The 22,118-nt window shown below is 43.9% G+C and overlaps 1 protein-coding gene across 2 annotated transcripts in view; it reads left to right on the plus strand.

Moving 5' to 3' along the window:
• The window catches only part of CPEB4 (cytoplasmic polyadenylation element binding protein 4), a 36,504-nt gene extending 21,984 nt beyond the window's left edge, over window positions 1-14,520 (plus strand). The window contains exons 3-9 of one of the 2 annotated variants that reach the window (XM_088063650.1): window positions 2,546-2,569; window positions 4,415-4,588; window positions 5,620-5,709; window positions 6,152-6,270; window positions 7,088-7,202; window positions 7,387-7,568; window positions 10,189-14,520. In XM_088063650.1, the coding sequence (XP_087919776.1) occupies window positions 2,546-2,569; window positions 4,415-4,588; window positions 5,620-5,709; window positions 6,152-6,270; window positions 7,088-7,202; window positions 7,387-7,568; window positions 10,189-10,416 (932 nt within the window). In that variant the 3' untranslated portion in view covers window positions 10,417-14,520. The remainder of the gene's footprint in view (window positions 1-2,545; window positions 2,570-4,414; window positions 4,589-5,619; window positions 5,710-6,151; window positions 6,271-7,087; window positions 7,203-7,386; window positions 7,569-10,188) is intronic. The other variant, XM_014253105.2, reaches the window with a different exon arrangement.
• The last annotated feature ends 7,598 nt before the right edge of the window (window positions 14,521-22,118 follow it).

A 22,118-nucleotide genomic window follows, 5' to 3' on the forward strand; every position in this document is an offset into this window, starting at 1 on the left:
GTATAGACACAAAATATATGAATTTTTCAAAAAGAAAGGAGAAAGGGAAGGGGCCAGGAGCCCAGTAAGTGTCTCAAATGATAAGACACAAAAATTTGAGTGGGTTGTTTATTCCTGATGTTCCTTAAAATGAAACTAAAAGCAGCAGATTTTTGCAAAATATCATTGACTTTCTCTGTGGCTTTATTTTAGACACAGAAATAAAGGGAGAACTGAAGGGACAAAATAATTGAAGCAGCTGCTAATAGCATTTTAAGTTTCAGGCTGATCTTATTGAAAAAACACCTCTGCATTGGTTATTAATGAGCAGTTGAACGAGTTGCATGAACACTTCACATTTTTTAGGTTTTGTAGCAAAATTTTCGCTCAGATATCTCATGAGATAAATAGATCTTAGGCCCTTTATGCAATTATCTGAACCACTGAAGAAACAGGGATGAGAAAAACAACTTTGAGGAATCCAAACCGAGGCTGCAGTTGTCTCATTTCTCAGCAAAGGATGGACAAATGTTGTGATCTACAAATGAAACCTTTTCCTGTGGTAGGTGGCTGTTTAAGGTTAATTTGTGCAGCAGCTTAGCAGGGTACTCCTGTAGCAAAGCCTTCTCTTAATCTGAAATTCGAAAAGCCACAAGGGGGGACTCAGCTGCCTTCCTGGCCTGCCAAGAGAGCATTCCTTGCCTCAGTGCTGTTTGTATTTCACAGAGTTTCACATTGTGTGAAATTAATGGCGTGTGATGAACCCTGCATTCAGGGAGCAGAGAAAGTTTGTATCTGTGCTGTGCTGGGTGAGTTTATAAACTGTGGCTCCTGAGAAATGTTTTGAAATGTCAGATGTTGGTATCTTGCGGCTTAGACGTGAAGCAAACGCTGAAAACAAGAGGTAAATTAAGAAGAGGAAGAGGAAAAAAATCGTAGTATTTGGTTCTCCAAATGTAGCATTTGGCATTGGAAATAATTCCTAGCCGGTGGCTGAGCCTTTTTGGGGTGTTTTTTGTCCTGGTAAAGGAGAAAAGTCCTCTTGTCTTGAGTGGCTCAGGTGGGGAAGCTGTGAGGAGTCCCCTGGCCTGAGCTGTGGTCTCACATCCACGGTGCAGTCGTGTCTGGGTGTTGGTGCCAGCAGTGAGTGCACAGAGAGAAGGAGGCTGTGTGGTTTTGTCACTCAGTCAGAAACCACAAGCAGGATTTTTATGGCTTTATAGGCAGAGCTGGCTTTAAAGTGCTTGATGTGCTCCAAAACGTGCAAAGGCTGCTGGGCTCAGTCAGGGACACAGCAAGATTGCGGATGCTTTGTGATTTCCTTACATTTCTCCTTTGAGGACTGCATCAGCCTCCTGCATTTCTAAATTCAAAATTACCATGGGAAAACTATAATTGTAAAGGTCTTCAGCCCTTCAGATTCTCCCATAAAACCTTTGCCTCAAGAATCTGCTCCAGTCTGAAGACCAGGGTTTTGTTTTGTGTTCTTGGTGTTAATTCTGAGTCTCTACCAGAGGAGTGAAATGATCTTATGGATGTTAAATAATCATGAAGTAAATTGGATTGATACAGTTTTTATTTGGAAAGAGGAAATGACTCCTGTATTGTTGTGGTTTACAAATATTGAAATGCTTAAACTAATTGCTGGCCTCAATTTTGAATGGGGAAGCAAAATCAAGCACATGATGTGCTCAGAGTTTCTCACAGCACTTGCCAGGAAGAATCCAAGTTTTGAAAACAGTTGGCGTGCTTTCAGAAAGAGATTTTAATGAGATTAAAAGAGAAAGAATGTGCAAGTTTGATTAGAAAGTTTGGCCGTGCTCTGACAATGGGTTCTTGCAAGCCAGCACAGAAAATGCTGTTGTTTTTAGGAGTATAATTGATTTGTTCTGAAACATGAAAAGTAGGAATGAGTGGGTAACTTGAATTATTCCAGCACAGTGTCTTGGGTTGGTGTGAGAGAATCCATCCTGTTGGACACACTGCTGAGTCTAGAAGGCAACTTTAGTGGCCCAGTTTTCTCCTTGATTTTCCTGTTTTTCAGCTGGTTATTTGCCAGTCAGAATTGAACCAAGGATTTCGTGGGTTGTGCAAAGCAACCTGATTTCAAAACAGAAAGTGTCACACCAATCTTGCACTTTCCTTGTGTCAGGGCTTCTCCTCCAGCTCGGGTGGAGAGCAATGTTGGAATATTCTGGAGTTTGGCAAGGCAGAGGGAGCCTGGTGCATGAGGAAAGATCCATTTGCTTACAGGCACACGCCCAGGAATAGCTCAAATAAATAAATAAATGTGCAAATTTGGGGCTAAAATTGCTTCCAAAAGTCTCTTTGATTATCCATATCCACTTGGTCAGCCTCCTGTCGCCGTGGTTTATCAGTAAGTAACAGAGCTGGGCTGAGGAGGCCACGGGGGGTGGGGAGGGACAGCTTGTGAACACTTATTTTAAATGACCTGGATCTGCAAAGGCTTGAGAATCACTGAGTCAGTATAAAGGCAATAAAACGAGGTCTTTTGGTCCTTATAACAATGATTGAAAGACTGTTTTCTTTCTCATTTAACATGCAGCAAGGACATATGGGAGAAGGCGAGGTAACAATATTCCTCTTTAATTTTCTAATGTTGACAATGTCTCATGGGAGAAATAACATTAAGTTTTACTAGAGGGCAAAGTCCAAACTTTAAGCTTATAAGGGAGCAGTTTCACATACATTTGCATAGTCTGCATGCCATAAATCAGCATTTTAACTGGGTTAGGGAGTACCTGAGGCTGAAACGATCACAGTGGACATCACCTGGATGGTTTGTGACCTTGGGGGGCTGTGTTTGTGTGTTTGTGTGTGTGTGTGTGTGTGTTATGAATGCCAATGCTGGAGGAGTTTATTTGGGGAATTTTGGGTGCTGATGGAGCATAAAGACAGTGAATGTCTGACCTGCTGGGTTCAATGTGTGTGTGGAGTTCTCCAAGAGCAGCTGAGGAGCCTGGAATCGGGGGGTTAGGTTTGGAAATTGCTCCCTCCCAATAATACCTGCAGGATTGGGGTCTTAAGAGATGAAACAAATCACATGTGCACCAGTTCCTTAGGGAAAAACAAGGCTGAAGTCAATACTTCAATATTTTTATCATAGTAGGAATGAGGTTTGCCCAGCTACAGAAAGAGGCCTGATTATACCTGGCTGTTATTTTTATTAAAGGTGTGTAAAAGATTCTTGAAATTTCAAATAAGGCAACCTGACCGAGCCTTCCATTTTTTATTCCTGTAAATTCTATGGACTGTGGATTTTACTCCTTTTTTTTTTTTTTTTTTTTTCTTTCAGCTTCTTAGCTGTTTGATTTTTTTCATGGAAAATGTCTGTATCTTGGTCAGATTTTCTGTTTTCAAGATGTTTTCTTTTTTAAAATCAATTTCTTTCAAGGGCAGGAAGCAAAACCAGGAGAAATTAACCTCAGCAGTACATTTCTGTGGTAGATTGGGATGAATCCTGAAAAAGCAGACACAGTGGTATCACATCCTAGACAAAAGGAAATGTATCCTAAAACTTGTAGCATGCCTCATTACTTACTCTCCCTATATATATTTATTCCTTAAATGAATAGTTTGTTGTGTAGCTGTTGAATATTGGAACTAAACAGGGAATTCATGGCAGAGAACAGCTCCTGTGCTCTGTTTATGATATTATACAGTGGCATATTTAAAAGAAATATTATTAAGGAACTCTATGATAAAGGATTATCATAGAAAGATGCTGGACTGTGAGGGGAACATTTCTCATTTTACAACATTTTGTCTTAGAGTGAGAGCATTAACAAAACTCTGTTGTAACACTGAAGAAAAGTTTTAGGGGAGACAAAATTTTCAGTGTTTGCAGTAAATGACAGTGGGTTTTCCTGTTTTCCTCAGGTTATTTTTGTTATTTATTAGTGGGTGGTTTATGATATGTTTTCATATCAGGTAATTTAAACATGTAATATATTTAATTGGTAGAATTCTTATTTTCCCATTTTCACCTTGAAATTTTATCTGTTCCCTGGAAGAAGCTATTCATTGGAAAATTGAATATATGGCTTGATATTGTGAAAGCCCCAGAAACCAAATTGGCTGTTCCCTTCCCTTTTTGTACTTTTAAAAAAAAACCTCATTGGAAACACAAAATACTATGGAAAGCAGTCAGCTCGAGCACCCGTTAGAAATCCTGGTTTGTTACGAGGAGGGACCTTTCCTCTGAAATGAAGCATTTGAGCTGCTGGGTGATACTGAAAACTAAAAGGGTGCAATGAAATCGAGAACATAACTGCTCATTCAGAGTGCAAAGCACTCCCAGTTCTGCTGATGCAGCAACTGGTGAATTTTCCCCAATTATTCCAACAGTGTGCGCTTTGTTCTGTTAGTATGGTTTTTTTTCCCTGTTTTTCTTTTTTTCCAACCCCCTCTTCAGGTCAGTCTTCGCTGTTCCCGATGGAGGACGGGTTCCTGGACGATGGGCGTGGGGATCAGAGCCTGCACAGCGGGTTGGGGTCTCCTCACTGCTTCTCCCACCAGAACGGGGAGCGCGTGGAACGCTATTCCCGAAAAGTCTTTGTTGGGGGGCTGCCTCCGGACATCGATGAAGGTACAAAACCTCACCCAGAACAGCTGCTGGGCTGGGAAACCTTTTGGCTGTCAGCTCATGGGATGGGTGTTTTCCAAGCTTTGATATGGAAATGGATCTTTCTGAGTTTAGGCTGTGGTGTTGTTCTGCCTCACCTTGGCACGATTTAAACGGACTTCATCAGGATAAAAAGTACAGAAGTGCAAAATTAAACAAGCCAATATCACCTGTGGAAACTCATAAATCCATTGCAATCATTTTACAGGCCCCAGAAGTCAGCAGCAGGAAAAGCTGCTCGTAGTTTTATAAGGTCTGTGTGGGGTACCAAGACCTAACTCTGGTTCCTCCTGTGTAGCTGAGGTTGTTTCCAGCAATGATTTTTGTCCTGTGGTAACTTCTGACCTGTGTGTGGTGAGAACCCAGACAGGATCTGTGCAGGGCTTCCTGAGGCACCAGGGGTTTGTGGTGGGTCCATCACAAGACACAGGTGGCAGAACACTGCAGTTGTTAAAATAAAATTAAAAAGTCACTTTTAGGTGTTGAGAAGCTTCGTTTCACCAGAGCTCTGTGTTCTATGGGTATGAGCCTGCTGGGATAATGGCTAGAAGAAATGCAACTATAAAGCTGAAAAGATTTTTTTTCTTAATCACAGAATTGTTTTACTCCCCGCTTTTTCTGTGTCAGAGTTTGTAATGCACTGCTGGGACATGGCAACTTAAATTTCATGTCATCCATGAGAGCAGTTGAAGCTGGATTATTATAACTGTAAAGATGGAGTGGCTCAGCTTCTCTGAATTAGTGGGTTATGAGCTTTTATTTATAATTATCAGTAGAAAGAAAAGTTTGAGCTTTGGCCTGTCTTGTTTTATAAGGAGTGTTCTGACTTGTCACAAAGATTCCCCATCAGCTACTGAGCGCTGCTGTGAGCTGCTGAACCTGGAGGGTCACAGAATGTTTATTTATGGATGAAGCTACCTGAAATCAGTGTCTTTCAAGTGCCTGAAGTTCAGTTTATTTTAAGCTAATGCCTTTTCCCTTCTCTCCTGTTCCAGATGAGATCACTGCAAGTTTTCGGCGCTTTGGACCTTTGATTGTAGACTGGCCACACAAGGCAGAGAGCAAATCTTATTTTCCTCCTAAAGGTAAATGCCTGTAAACCAATAAAATCAGCATTTTAGAATATGTTTTTGTGAGAAAACATAAGATTGGTCTGACAGTGGCACAATGTTTAGGGGGAAAAAAGAATTTAATCCTTGGGATTGTTCTCAGCTGGTTTTGAATATGGCTTTGCAGTTGTTATTCACTAAAAGAATTCTTCCTTAACTTCCTGTTTTTACTTTATTCCATTTTCCCTCTTCCCCCCTGTTGTTGTACATGTAATAAGAGCTTTTTAAAGGCACTAAATGCCTTCCACAGCAGCTGGGATGAACAACCAGAGCACTTGTGGCTTGGAAACGTGTGCTGAGAGCACCTTAAATCTTTCCCCTTCCTGTGTGGCAGCATGATGTCAAACCTAATTCTGAGTAAAGTTCTGGTCCTATAGACAAACAGACAGCAGTGATGTTTGTGTTTTCCCTTGGCCAGGATATGCATTTTTGCTGTTCCAAGATGAAAGCTCTGTGCAGGCACTGATTGATGCATGCATTGAAGAAGATGGAAAGCTCTATCTCTGTGTTTCCAGCCCCACTATCAAAGACAAACCGGTAGGTGGAATTGTCAGGGCCTGCACAATTCCTGGGTGATAATCACAAACTGGGCTCTTCACACACAGTTTTTTCTGTCCTCAGAACGTTAATGTTAAAATTTCTTTAAGGTGTCAAATAAGGAAAATACCAACTTACTGCTTTTGAACTAGACATAAGGAAGTTTTATAGTCTAGTTACAATGCCTATTTTTATTAGAAAAAAATGTATTTCCAGACAGGTATTTTATGCTTGCTAATGATGAACATGTAGAATTCATATTGTCTGAGTGTTGTCTGTAACAGATAAATCCTAAAAAGCATACCATGGCACTGAACTGTAAATTATTAATATACAAATGGCTGGGGGGCTGATGCAAGTCTGTCAATAGTTGGGGAGAATTCTGCTCTAGTCCTGTGCTTCAAATTTTGGCCAGCTGTAACCAAATACAGAGCAGCACAGTAACTAAACAGGCAGGTCTGGAGTCTGCTGCACTGAGATAAGGCTGGGACAAGAGGAGCAGTGCAGATCTGTGTGACATGGGGGGTTGTACAGCACAGCTCAGTCATGATTAAGTAAATGTGTCAGCAGAGGGTGAGGGCTTTTTCCCCAGAAACTTAGGTAACAAGCAAGTGATGAAATTTAGCATCCTCAACGAACGGTCTGTGTTAAGAGAACTCGTTACCATTTCATTTGGAGAAATGATTGCTGAACAAGTAGAGTTTAGAAAGTATAGCTGTTTAAGAAGTTTTCTTCTCTGTAGGACACTGTTGTAATTTATATTACTGAGACACCTTGAATTGTGAATGGTTAAAAAACCCAGGCTTTTTGTCCTTAGGTTCAGATCCGGCCTTGGAACCTTAGTGATAGTGATTTTGTTATGGATGGTTCCCAGCCTCTTGACCCAAGAAAAACCATTTTTGTTGGTGGTGTTCCTCGGCCTTTACGAGCAGGTACACACTGCAGCACTGGGCATGTTGGATGTGCAGCCTGGTTTGGGGAGCACTGGGGGAAGCGAGCCTGGCAGCGAGGGAATATCGAGCGTGGTGCCGCAGTGGGGGACACCAAGCGGCCTGAGGTGGTGCTTTGAGAGAAACAAGCGAGCCTACAGCTGTTTGGTTTTGCTTTGTGCTGCAGTGGAGCTGGCGATGATCATGGACCGGCTCTACGGAGGGGTTTGCTACGCCGGCATCGACACCGACCCCGAGCTCAAGTACCCCAAGGGAGCCGGGCGGGTGGCGTTTTCCAACCAACAGAGCTACATTGCTGCTATCAGCGCCCGCTTCGTCCAGCTGCAGCACGGGGAGATTGATAAACGGGTAAGGCTGCGCCCCTCCCTGCCTCACCGGGCTCCTTGGGAATGTTACACCAGCTCAATCCCAGTTTGAGGGCCTCTTAGATGCAGCACGGAGTAAAGCCGGAGTGGTGGGGAGCTGCTGGTGCTGGCACGTGGGAGGTGACTGTGAAAAAGATTTTCTCGAGTTGCTGAGTGTAGTGGGAAGTGTGGCAGCTGCCTTGGCCTTTTCCAAGAATACTGCGCTCCTCAGATGCACCCACTGCAAGGATTTGTAGTGGTTGTGAGATGCAGGGAGGGACGTGCCTGCCAAGGATGGGGCAGCTCTTACTCCTGCTCTGCAGATTTTGGAGCAAGGCAGAACCACCCCAGTGTGTGCTGGGTGTCCAAGAGCATCCTGGTAGTGCTTTGTAAACTTGTTACTGTGCCCTGCAGCCTCGCAGTCACCCTCCATAGCCTGTGCAAAGGCTGTGCTTGGTTATTTCATCCCTTTGTTATTGTGCTCCTTCTTATTTTAAATTAGAGGAATATGCCAAATGGATCAGCACTTAGCTTTCTTCCCTCTTCATCTCTCTAAAATATAACTGCCAGTTACAGTGATCTTCAGACCACAGTTTTGAGAAACTCAGATGCTTACAGCTCCTCTTGTAATTCATCCTTTGTCTCTGGATTTTTCCTACATGACTGTCACTGCTGATCTTAATTTTATAGTTAATACAGTGGAAAACCTCCAAACTTGGCTGATTAGCCCATTATCATTTCACTTCTGCTTCGGCTATAAAGCAGAAGAATTGTAACAACAATTTGACTGTGGGTCTGTGAATTGGAATGTCTTTGTTCTAATCTTGGCTCTGAAATAAGTTCTGTACAGCTTTGAACAAATAATTTGGGCTGCCCTTGTGCAACTTGTGCTTGCATAAGCAGACACTTGGGTGAATAGGTCCATTGAAGCTGGTGGGACTACAAATTTAAGTAAGTACTTGTGAACTCTGAAAAAAACTTTTGCAATCTATTTCCCCTTCCTTCTCTCCTCCCACTCCTTATTTCCTCATTTTTTCTATAAATTTTATGTGGGGAGATAAATACTCAGAGAGGATTCATTCTAGGAGAGATCGGGTGCATGAGGGCAGCAGCACTGGTTTTTATCGAGGTTCTATTTATTAACAATTTCCAAACTGTTTTTCTGTGAAAAGAAAAATACTTAAAAAAAAACAGCAACAAGATGGGATTTCCTGTTAAATTAGGCAAGGAGGTTCTGCTGAAGGGTGTGCCCTGAGATAGTGAACAGGAAGGGTTCAGTGGCTGAGCCTCCCACCCTCAGTGGGCCTGATGGAGCTGCTGTGTCCAAGGCTTTCTCTGGAGCTGGGAAATCCTCTGTGCCCAGCTCAGGGAGCAGTTACAGCCGTGTCACACTCAGAAAAAATGTTCCAAGGACACCTGAGCTGCAGTTTGACCTCTGAAGGTGGCTGAGCAGAGGGATCAGAGCCACCACATGAGTGAGGCCTGTGTGGCATCTTTGTCCTTTTAGCGCTTGGAGAAGGCAGCAGTCCTCAAAAAACCTCCAACCTCCCACTGCACAGCAGCTCAGGGCATGGGGAATGTGGTGTTAGGAATATTTGCCTGCTTTTCTGCTCTTCTACAAATTGACTGAGTTGGCAGGGCGGGGTTTTGGGAAATGCAAGTGGAGCACTGAAAGAGGAGAAAACCAGGTCATTAAAAAGGCTGCTGTGCCATGTCTGAGCAGTTTATGTGTCCTGTAAGCAAAAATGACATCAAGCTACTGCAGTGCCATCTGGACTGTGATAAAATTGGGTGGGTTTAAAAACCCAGGAACTTGTCAATGTCCTTCTTTGCCTGAGGTGTGTCCGAGGCCTGTGAGGTGCAGAGGGGAGCAGCCCCGGGCCAGATGCAGAGATACCAGTCACAGCCTGGGTGTTCGAAAATGTTGGTGAAAACATCACATTAAATGAGCTTCAGAGAAGGTTCACAAACCTTTCTGGAGCAAGAACTTGTACCTGTATTTATTTCTGCTGTTCTGAATTCCTGCCCATTACCTGGCCCTTAATGCCAGCAGCGTAGGAGGGCATCAGTCCCATGGTAAGCCTCTCACTTGATCCCAACAAGATCAGGTGGATTTCCTTTTGCTGAGAGGACTAAGCCATGGAAAAAATACAGAAATGAAGTGTTTATTTAGAGAATAAAGGACTTGTCTTAACGTTGGAAATTCAGACACTGAAATTTGCAGGCCACATTTAATCAGCATTTACAGTGTTGTATAAACAGTTCCCATTCCTGCCTGAAAGGGACGGAGCTTAATTTGGCATCAAAAACAGCTCCCATATTATCCAAGGTTTTGGTGTTAGTCAGTAGGTTGTTAGAGCTTTTCTATAAATCAGTGGCAGCGGGAGTGAGACTGATGGTCAGCACTGATTTCTGGGCTTTTTCCTAAGGATCAAGGAGGGGCTAGAAGTGTTGAAATGCCTGGAATTTTGGGTGTTCAGTGGCCACGATCATGGTATCATGGTGGGGAAATCTTGGGTGCAGCATTCCCTCCTGCATAACTGCTGTCTGCCCTGCTAAAACACAGGTGTGGAATTAAGAATTTGCCCTGAAGAATGACCCCCTGTCTCATTTTGTGGCTGCAGGTGGAAGTTAAGCCATATGTCCTGGATGATCAGCTGTGTGACGAGTGTCAGGGCGCCCGCTGCGGCGGGAAGTTCGCCCCGTTCTTCTGCGCTAACGTGACGTGTCTGCAGTATTACTGTGAATATTGCTGGGCTGCTATCCATTCCCGTGCCGGCAGGGAATTCCACAAGCCCCTGGTGAAGGAGGGAGGGGACCGCCCGAGACATATTTCATTCCGCTGGAACTAAAGGATCGCTCATTTGCAGGCCTCCAATTAAGTGCACTCTTCTGTTCTCCCCGACTGCCCTCCCCACCCCTCCCCTCACTCACAGCATGTCCTTTTGTAGTAGTCTGTAATTTAACAATAGTCTAATGAAAGAATGACCTATAATGGGTATTTTATAGAATCTTGTCATTGAAAACTGTATTGGGAACTCCTTTTCGTATCGATAACATGTTGCAAGCGAGTTGCATTCTCTTGTCTTTACTACCGAGAGAACACTTAATTTCCTGCAACGTTTTCTTAGAGGAGAGAAAAATATTAAGAGAAGAGAATTGAAACAATAGAGTATTTTGGTTTTTTAATTAAATTATTGTTAATAAAGAACATAATAATACTTTTATTAAATAACCGTGTAACAATAACACTATCAGTCTGTTCTGACACTTTTCCCCCAGGGAAGCCTGTTTTTGCCTCTCTTTTTTTTTTTTTTTTTTGGATTTTGGATTTTTCCAGCAACAGATGAAGTTAGCATTTACCTACCAACAGGAAAGAGCATGTTTAAAGCAACAGAAATGCATGAGCAAAGTTGAAGCAGCACTATAATAATGATCTTTTTTGTTTTTCTTGTTTTTTTTAAACTCTTTTAAGGGTTTTGAGGCTGAAATTTTAGCTCAGTGTGTATCTGACCGTGCCTCTGGCTACCACCCACATCCAAATTACTAACGAGATAGGCAGAGCTTACTATATTTTCATCAAAATGATTACATTTTAAGAATTCCTGAATGTAAAAGTTGAGTAAAGTTACTACTGAGGGGGGAGTGCACTTTTTTTTTTCTTTAAGAGAACTCAATTGTCTGGTTACAGCCCTAGATATCCTACCAAAGCTAGAGTAATGACAACTAGTGAACTGGCATTTCCTCTCCTGAAGGATAAATATATAGATTTTATTTTTGATGGCTATATATAACTCTATATCCTAATATACTAACATTCATCAGGGGCCAGCCTTTGCTCTCCATTTTGACGTGAAAAAATAGAAAACCTAAAGATACCTCAAGGATATCACTGATTTTTACTGGAGTTTTGATATTCCATTGTGGCACACAAACTCAAATTGGCTGCTTATTGGTTTCCCATCTTGGCTGTAAAGTCAGTTTTCGATCCCCTCAAATTTAGCTGTAACAAATTCTGTGCGTGGAATGGTGCAAGTGTGCAGATGCCTTTCTTAACTCTTCCTGTAGAAAGACTCCCAGCTCAGATCCCAGCTCTTCAGAACTAATTGTGGGGAGATAAAGGTGGAAGTGCCAACATCGCAAATTAACGCCGGCTTTATTGGAACTCAGTCCTACCTTGAGAAGCATCAGCCCGGGACACGCGAACCGAACGCTGTGGGTGCAGAGGGTTTAGTTTGAAACAGATGAATGAAGGAGTAGTTCTGAAAATTTATTTTTAGTACTTTTGAACTAAATGCCCTGGCCAACTTCTCCACCAAGGATGTAGCAGTGTGCAAACAAAGTGATTCTGTGGCAATCTCTGCCCGGCCTCAGGGGCCTGGGACCACCCGAGAGTCTCCCAAACCAAAGATTTGCCCTGGCACTGCTTGGAAAAAACATCTGCTCCCTTCAAAGCCCCCCTCATCCCTTTCCCCCTGCCCCCATTATCTTTATGAGAAGCAGTTTTTCTGTTCAATACAGGCTTTAATGAACTGATACCTTACCAAGTTCCAAAGGTCAAAATGGAGACATTTGCTGTCTATTAGTCAAGTATAGCAAGGGAGCTGCTTTTACTGAAATCCCTGAAAATATTGACAACAGTAATGCAAATGCAGAGTGCTCTTGTGTAGATTGTCAGGGACCTTTTTTTTCTCTGAAGTACATAATTCTAGTTGGAATGTTCCTTTCATTTTTTTAATGCTTGTAGGTGGCTTGGGGTGTGCTATTGTGCCGATCCTACCCAGCAAACAGGTGAGGTGGGTTTCCATTACAAGAAAATAACACTGTTTGAGAACTAGCTTTGAATAATAATTTTTTCCCTTTGTACATGACCTGCTGAATTTCGGTACAGTGTTTTTGTAGCTAACTTATTTTGTCATGCACATAATGTATATTTGTTATGCACTACTTTTGTATATCTTGTTTTTCCAACAGTGAGCATTTTTAGGCACACTTTTCACTGACGGGATATCTCTTTATGCAATACCTCAATTTTTCATATTGCAAAGAGTAGCTTTTTGTACTTTTATTACTGAGAGATCTTCATATACTTCATTTTTTAATATAAATAATTTTAATAAATTTTATTTTCTTATATTCTGCTTTTTATACATTTCAGTGCTCTGCATACATTTTGAATTATGGATGTTGTGCACTGGCAATGCTATTTTAGAATCTGCAGAGAAAAGAAAGCATGTTGCTTAAACATCTTAGCCCAGCACCAGGTATTTGGTGTACATATAATTTAAGAAATAGTATATGTAAAGTTGAGAATTAAAGAAGAAAAAGCATGAAAGTGACAAATGACACTTGTCTTTAGACCCATGAAATTTAAATGCATAAATATAGTGTAGAAATTTAAAAGTCAAGAACCATCAAAATTGTCTACCGCTTCTTACTGAGTTTTTAAAAATTATACACAAATGCAGACGTTTTTGGTGAATGTTTAGCCATTTTTATTATTAATAAAGAATCGATGTTAGGTGTTTGATGCAGAACCGTGTCTGCTCTTTTAAATTATATTTAAAGAATAAAAGAGAGCCTGCTAGGTGGCAGGCATGTAATGTTAGTATGCATGACTAATGTAAGAAATCGTTATTCTACTAATATTCACTTGTGATTGTGTGACAAGCGTGTTTACAGATCCTTTGGTTACACTTCGATTTACAGGGCATAAACAATTCTCTCCATTACTCTGTGCTTCAGCAGTGCTGGCCAAGCCTCCTGATTGCACGGGGCTCTTTGGGGTTACCGTGTAGCCCCAGGCTCATTAACGTGTAATTAGCTACCGGTGGGGGGGTGTCATTAATGAGCAGCGGCGTGCCCGGGGGAGTGACAGAGTAATTCCATGGTTATTTTTGCAATGTAAAATAAAGTGTTTCTGATTATTTTATATGTAAAGGAACCCCACTGCCCCGTGCTTTTTTGGTATAGTCTCTACTTCTCCATACACAGACCTCTGCAGAATGCAAATTTCAACCTTGCAGTGACTGAATTTAGCGTTTTATAAGGATGCTGTTGGAAAGACTTGATAATTCACCCCTTGTGTTTTTGAAGAGTTCAAACCTTCTGTTCAAAGGTGATTTAAAACTTGAATGTGATGAATTGTGGCAAGTTAACTTCAAGTTATGTGCAATACCTATTTCAGACTTCTGGAAGATCTTTGCAGTGTAATTCTTTGTTTTTAATTGCAGACATTTAAAAATGTCATTTTCTACTGTTCTAGTAAATCCTCTTTCTTGCTGGTGTTTCTAAAGAAAAGAATCAGAAATCAATCTTTCTACTAATGTAAATTTGAGATTATTTTTAAAAAAAAATGGAATAAAACGTTTTGGTCATTTGCTTTATTTTATTATCTTATTTTAAAGCTACTGTGATAGCGTTGTAAGAATTGGGACAATATTGTATTCAACTGTTTTATTTTTTATATTTTTAAATTTTAAAGTATAATTAGTTTTTATAATTTTCATCAGATTTTTTTGTTATATTTTTTGGAAGTGAAACTTTTAGCAAGTGGGTGTCTAGTTTTTACTAATCCCTAATATGTTTTTCCCCCAATGTATTGCTCATATTATCAGAAGGAAAAGTTATTTAAGTATGTCAGTTAATTGTACTACTTGGCTGAATTTCCATATAGTTTTTACTGTGTATGGGGAGGTTGTAGTATTTATTATAGCATTTTAAATAAGGGTAATTCATTTTTTATTAAAGTCATTTTCACGTTTAAGTTCATATTTTTGTATGTTCTACTCTAAGTTATATAACACAAGTTACTTTTTTTAAAGAGTTCATTTGTTGAAGTGCTAGTGAAAATTAATGTTATTAAATAGTTTGCAAATGACTATTTATACCAGTATGCATATAATTTTTAAATATTTGTAATGTGAGATGTTGAATGAATAAAACTTTTAACTCAATGTTTCTCCTTAACCTTTTTACTTTGAGCTTCCTGTAGGAACTCGTACCTTTGTGGCCGAAGCTCCTGAGGCTTGGGGAGGGGATTTTGTTGGGCAGTGTGGGGTGAAAAGGGCTTTAGGGGAAGTTCTGCTGCCCTGTTCTGGTCACAGATGCAGCAGAAGTTCCTTGGGGAGGTGAAGATGGAGCAGGTGAGGAGAGAACCACCGAGGCACAGGTAAGCCCACAACGGTTTGGGCTGGAAGGGACCTTAAAAATCATCCAGTGCCACCCCTGCAATGGGCAGGGACAACTTCCACCATCCCAGGCTGCTCCAAGCCCTGTCCAACCTGGCCTTGGGCACTTCCAGGGATCCAGGGGCAGCCACAGCTTCTCTGGGCACCTGTGCCAGGGCCTGCCCACCCTCGCAGGGAGGAATTTCTTGCCAATATCCCATTTAACCTGCTCTTTGTCAGTGTGAAGCCATTCCCTGTGTCCTGTCACTCCATCCCTTGGAAAAGGGTCTTTCTCCATCTTTCCTTCAGCTACTGGAAGGCCACAGCTGGGTCAACCAAATCCTTCTCTTTTCCAGGCTGAACAATCCCAGCTCCTTCAGCCTGTCAGAGAGCACGGAGCAGTGGGACACAGAGAGAGCCAGAGCGGAGCCAGGGCAGAGCCCAGCAAGGCAGGGACAGACAAGGAATCCTTTTTAATTGTCTCACCCTTGTGATCTGACAGTAACAGAGGGAAGGCATCTGAGATTCTAGACAATTGCTTGTTTCAGCCTTTAATGTAAAATATCTAAGCCTGTAATATCTGGAAAGTCGTGTGAAGTGTTGCTACCTTACAGATGTGCTCCTCAAGGGCTGTTCAGCAGGTGCTTAAGGAATCTCCGAGTTGTGCCGCTAATCTCGAGTGCCATCACTGAAGGAATTGTGGTGCAAATGCTCAATGGATGGTGAGTGTCACTCCTTTGTGTGGGTGCTCCGCAGATCCTGCAGCTCTGATGGGATTAGTTCTGCCAGTGCTGATCACTCCACTTGCTTTTGCCTTCATCTGGTGCAGTGGAGCAGCTCCTGCCTTTGGAAATTGGTTTTTAACAGGAATGCAAAGCTTTGCTGGTGGTTCCATGCAGATATTCCCAATTCCCTTGCCATGACTGGTAGAACAGAAAGCTGGGATGCCTGGGGTCAGGAGTGGCTGGAGGTGCATTGCCTGCCCAGTGAGTCAGGAATTCCAGCCAGACACCCTTGACCAGTTCCAGCTTGTGACTTGGCTGAGAAACTTTATCCCTCTGTTCCCTGCACCGGGATTGTTAGGAAACAGCCACAGTTCTTGACATTGTTTTCAAGTGCAAATGGTCTTTTAGACAACATGTGCTTTCTTACATGTTCATGTTTTTTCACAAGTGTGACAGACTTGAAATCTGGTCCTGGAGTATGGAAGGTTTAAGGATTTGGATGCTGTGGTGGTGGAATCAGCAATATCCTTCACAAACAGGGCACTCCCTGCCTGACTCCAGTTCAAAGTCCTGCAAACTTAAGAGAGTTTCTCAGGATCCAACATCTGATTTACAGTTGGGGATTACAGTGTATATTCATTCTAAAATTCTCCTGTTCTGAAGATTGCAGAATACTTGGTGAATGTTTAAGTTTTCTTACTAGGCAGATCCTAAAACATTGAAATCAATAAGGGGAAAGGTCTGGATCATTCAAAACTCCAAATAATCACTATTGGGAGTGATGGGCTGATTCTGAATTGCTGGTTTCTTGGGCAGATGACACAACAAATCCGTTTTGGGTTTCACTTTGCACTGAAGCTGTAAGTAAAAGCTGCAGGCAGACTCCAGAAGATGGAGGTAAGCCCTGCTGGGTGGAATTCCCGAATTCCCAACGTGTGAATCCCAGCGTTTTCCTTCCACCAGGAGCTGCCCCCATCACACTCCCCGGAGCTCTGTCGGGTGCCACTTGCCCTGAAGGAGCTGCCACATTCCAGGCAGACGCAGGAGGTGGATGGAAGCAATCTCCCCCTGATTTCAAGGCTGAGCTGATCTCCGGGATGGGCTCTGAGCTGCCAGGTTGTTTTGGGACACTTTCTGCTCAGTCCTGACTCTCCCAAAACGCTCCGTGCGGCTCCAGGGAATCTGGGACGAGTCATAGCCTCGGAAAGGGGAGATGAGGAGAAGCGCTGCCATCCTTTTCCCTGTGTGAAATGAGCTGATTCAGTTTGTCAGAGTGAAAAACAGCCTGTGGGATAAGAATATCCTCGCAGCTGTCTGTGCACTCAGAGGAACTGAAGGGGGTGAATCAGTGCTCTGAATACATCACTGAAGTCTTCCTGCATCCCCATGCTCTGATTGATGCCATCAGATATCACCTGTTTTCATGGCACAGGAACTATAATTTCCTGACTTCTTGTAGGGCTTGTCAGAGAGACAATTTAATACTAAATGCTGATTTATTTGAATGCATCTCTCCCTAAGGGAAGCTGCCTCAGTCACTTTGTTTATGGAGCGTGGGAGACCGTGTTCCGTTAATGTTCCTCCACTGAATTTGCTGGTCCAAAATTCTCAGTCCTCCTGCTATACATAAAATACAGAGATGTATTTAGTCAGTATTTGATTGCATTCTTCCTCCTGAAATTTAATTTTGGTGAGTCATGAAAGCTGAGATTAACTCCTCTGGGCACTGCACAGGTCAAGGATGACTGTGAGGACACATTTTTGGGTTTGTATTATTCTTAATGTTTAAAAGGGATATAGTTTTATTCCTCTTAGCCATGGAATATTTTTTTATCCCAAAACTATGAGTTGCTTTGCTTTTCACGGGAGTGAAGAATGTTGGTTTTAAATGGCAGAGTGATGGGGTAAATGCAGTGGACACAGACTGTGTGCCTCAGTTACTCAGGATCTGAAATCCGTGGAAGGAGAGCAATGCATTAAGAAAAACAACTCTGCCAGTCTTCTCCAATGCAAGGCTTGAAAAAAAATGTTTGCTCAGTGTAAATCACCATCTGACATCGCTACTGACTCACAGAGCAGGATCAGTTTGCCCAGGGATTGTTCAGGCCTTGCTGTGCATTAAGTTGTCAGTTTGGCCAAGTGTCACTTTGCAAGGCAGTGCTTGTGGCTTTAAGCTGATGCCGAGTGCTGGTCTGGGTTGGGAGCACGTTCATGCCAAATGTTTCTGAGTTTAAATGGGATCCCTTAAGTTTCTGAGGCATTCTCCTGGAAGCAGCAGCAGTAGCCCCCAGCTCTGCTGCAGTGGGCCAGCTGTGCACGGACAGATGCTCTGTACACACTGGCAAAATCAGCCCAGCTCTTCAGTCAGTGGAAAGGGAATTTGCTCAAGCGTTGCTGTCACAGGGGGTGTCTGTGGAGGAATGTGAGGGCAGAACAAAGCAGTGACTGCTGCCATTTTCTCTGCAGAGGGAGCAATCCATGGAGACAGAGCCCTACTCTGCTCCTCCCCTGGCAGCAGCCTGCTGTCTCTGGGGGAGGGAGGAGGGGATGATGCTCAGTGCCATTACAGGGTGGCCTTGCTGCTGAGAATCCCAGAACCTTTTGGGTCGGAAAAGACCTCAGAATCCATGGGGTCCAAGCTGTGCCCGATGCCCATCTTGTCCCCAGCCCAGAGCACTGAGTGCCACCTCCAGCCCTTCCTGGGACACCTCCAGGGATGGGCACTCCTGCAGCCAGGTGTGTTGGTGGTCACGCTTTGGCCCGGGATCCTGTTGGATCTCAGAGGAGAAGTAAGAAATCGTGAGCTTTCTGTGCTTGATCTTGGGTTATCTACATTAATGCTGAATTTGGGGATGATTTGGGGATTTTTGCATTTTAAATCTGCATGGACCAGGATTCTTTCAGTATCTGGAGGGTAATGGCAGGAAGGGCTGAACTTCCTCAGCTGTGTGTTCTCTCAGGATCTAACTGCACATTCCCCTGAACAGGAGACTTTTAATCTTTAATATCATAGTCTCTGCAGCCTAAAGCTTGGTAAAGTTTCCCTGTCTCCGATTTGGAAACAAATACCAGTAACTTGAACATTTAGTTCATTTTTCATTTGGAAAATGAAATCAGAGCAAGTGAAATCCTCACCTGCCTTCTGCTTCATCCACTTGACTACCAGCCTTTCCTGGAAATCATGCTGTGTCATTCTGGTGTAATCTCGAGCTCATTTTGTCTCCTTGAGTTTTCCCCATAGTTTTATTTCCAACTGGCAATCTCTTGAAATGCTGTAACACAAAGTTCTGCTAAGCCAGAGGGTTTGATCTCCTTGACGTGGGTTTTGCTGTAAAGCCTATGGATCTTCTCACTGATTTGGGAATCTCTCTAGAGGAGGCTCAGGCTTTTATGTAACACAGTTTATAGTCTGCTCAATATTTTTATGCACAGCATGAAGAGATGGGAGAACTGGCTTCTCCTTATGAGTGGTGTGGAGGAAGGGATTCCCATGTGTGTGGTTTGTAAAGCAGTGGAAGCTGTGCAGGTTCACTGCTGTGAAATGCAGGTGCTGTTCCATTTTCCCTCTTTGCTACCCCATTTAGCCAGGCTAAATGATGAAATTTTACAACTAAGAAGAAGCTGAAGGCAAATTCATTGCTTTGACTTAGCAGAAGTCGTGACTTTTGTTTTTGTAATGATTCCTAGTTACACTAATAAATGGTCCCCAGTGTCTTTTGTGCAGTAACCACATACTAATGAAATCCCTCATTCCAGTGACTTATTAAATATTCTGTGAAAATGAAGGTGATAGAATAATTGTTTGTGCTACTGCTGAGGGTATAATTAACAAGGTTTGAGTGCAGCTGTTGTCAGAATGAGCACACTTTTCCCTGTTCACAGTGTCAGAGTCTTACTTCAGATGTATTCACCCTTTCCAGTTGATCAAGATAATGTTACAGTTAATGAGCAGTGGCCTTGCTTGAGGTATGTTGAATTTTAGGGTAAGCTTAGGTGAGATGTATGGAATAATTTTCTCCCTGTGAGGATGGGGAGGCCTTGGCACAGGTTGCCCTCTGGATCCCTGGAAGTGTCCCAGGCCAGGTTGGATGGGGCTTGGAGCAGCCTGGGACAGTGGAAGGTGTCCCTGCCCATGGCAGGGGCAGAATGAGATGATCTTTAAAGGTCCCACTCAACCCATTCTGTGTTTCCATGAATTCTGTGGAATCATGTGAGTACTTTCCACTGCAAAGAACACTCAGAGAAACCCAAATCTCCACTAGCAGCAGAAGGGTGGGTTTTTACAGGGAATCACCAACCATGCGTGCAGCAATGTCCCAATGGCTCCTTCCTTCCTTCCTTCTCCTTGGCACCGGCTGTAGGCACCAGAAACTGCCTCATTTTAAAAGGGCTGTCAGAGCTCATGGATGATGACACATCCTTGGCCAAAGCAAAACTGAAACAATGGAATTCAGGAACCGATTCAAGTCGTGAGATGGAGGAGCTGCCGTTGGAGCACAGAGCAAGCACACGATGAGGTGCAGGCTGAAATCTGGAATCTGGGCTGGTTTTAACCAGACAGTTGCAGCTGTGGTGAAAAGCTGAGATGTTTGCTCAGAGTGATTCATACAGAGATAGTGGCCAGCTGGTAGTCAGTTCACACATGTGGAAAGGTGGGTGAAGAGCAGCGTGCAGCTAAAATAGCTGAACTTGACAGATCTGTAGAGAGATTTTAGGTTGCATTGATTTTTCTGAGTAGCAGCAGATCCTAAAAAGGATCTGAGCTGAATTTGCATTTAAGATCAAAGCGCTGGCAAATGTGCTGTTGGGAAAAGTGGACAAAATGTGCCCCATGAGGTCTGTGTGTTTGTATTAGCAGGGTGGAAGCATTTCTGTGAGTACAGGTGCTGAGAAACCACTGCCTTGGCAGCCGTGGTGCCCCGAGGAGGCCGGAGGAAGGAAGCAGCTGCCAGCTGGCACAGGCAGCTCCTGCCCTGGCAGATACAGCAGCGAGTGTTCCTGCACAATGCAGAGACAGTCATGGAATGAACACGGGGCTCTTTAGGTTTGTGTGTGAGGATTCACTGGGGGGTGGTGGTGTGGGCAGTATTGCAGCTAAAGAAGGGATTTCTTTACCAGGGCTTTGGGATGGATGGACCTCGGGAAGTTTGTAGGCCGGGACCTTTTTAATGAAGCTTTTGGGTTTAGTATCCCAAACTGAACTCAGTGGCTGCAGCCTCACTGGTACAGTTGGTTAGTGCAGGTTTTGACAGAGGAGGAGGGAGTTTGGGTTTGTGAAGGAGTGGAATTGAGAACTGTAGAACCACAGTATCCTGAGTGGAAGAGAACCACAAAGGTCATTGATCCAGCTCCTGGCCCTGCACAGACCCCAAACAATCCCAGCTCCATCCCTGGAGCGCTGTCCAAGCTCTCCTGCAGCTCTGGCAGCCTCGGGGCCGGGACCGTTCCCTGGGGAGCCTGGGCAGTGCCAGAACCCTCGGGGGAAATAATCTTTCCCTGATATGGGTGGTCACAGTTGATATTTGAGGTCACACAGTTGATCTTAAGGCTCGGAGATTGTGTCACACCTGCAACCTCCTTTTTCGTCCGCACCCTTTGGAGCCTGCAGGAGATGCCCTTTTATAACTGGGAAACAACAAATTACTCTGGCGAACTGTCACAGGCTGTGTCTGTGCGAGTTGTTTTTCCTCGCTCGCAGCTGCATAGGGGACATGCCTTTTGCCGGCAGTGTGTACAGTAGCGGCAATCCGCGGATGCTCGGCAGGCCGCGCCGGGGCAGCGCCGGTTCGGCGGGAGCGGCCGCCACCTGCCGGGGCCCGCCCGCACTGCGCCGGCCCGGGAAGCGCTGAGGGGAAAAGAGCTCCGGCATCACCGAGCCCAGCCCAGAGCTCTGAGTGCCACCTCCAGGGATGGGGATCCAACCCTCACTGGGCACTTCCAGTGCCTGAGCTCCCTTTCCATGGGGAAATTCCTGCTGCTGTCCACCCTGAGCCTCCCCCAGCCCAGCCTGGGGCTGTTCACTCTTGTCATGGTAGCCCACCTGGCTGTCCCCTCTTGGCAGGGAGTTGTGCAGAGCCAGAAGATCCCCCCTGATCTCTCTTTTCTCCAGGATGAGCCCCTTCCCCAGCTCCATTCCCTTCTCTGGAATGACCACAGTTTGCTTCGTGGTCTCTTAGATCCATTCCCGAGGGCAATACCATTCATGCTGCCAGTGCTGCTGAAACAATTAGGAAAAATCGGTATTTTCATAGAATTTATTATTTCTAATTTACAACCTTGCGCAAACTGAACTCTGGGAAGTAATCTGGAGCAGTATTTTAGTGACAAAGAAAACATCGGTGGGATTTGACATAAATCCTTCTCTGTGAGGATGGTGAGGCCCCAGCACAGGTGACCAGAGCTGCTGTGGCTTCCCCTGGATCCCTGGAAGTGCCCAAGGCCAGGCTGGACAGGGCTGGGAGCAGCCTGGGATAGATGTCCCTGCACGTGGCAGGGAATGGAACTCGGTGGTGTTTAAGGTCTCTTCCAACCCAAACCATTCCATGATTCTATGACCTGAGCTCTTGAGTGGTTTGAGAATTCCAGTTGTCACTATCCATATCCAACAAACCCATGAGGAGGAGCTGCATGTACCAGACTGACCCCGCCAGGCATCCTGTG

The sequence above is a fragment of the Pseudopodoces humilis genome, chromosome 17, assembly GCF_049639895.1.
Source record: "Pseudopodoces humilis isolate 2021_Gansu_Grassland_sample_001 chromosome 17, ASM4963989v1, whole genome shotgun sequence".
In the NCBI taxonomy this organism is placed as follows: domain Eukaryota; kingdom Metazoa; phylum Chordata; class Aves; order Passeriformes; family Paridae; genus Pseudopodoces; species Pseudopodoces humilis.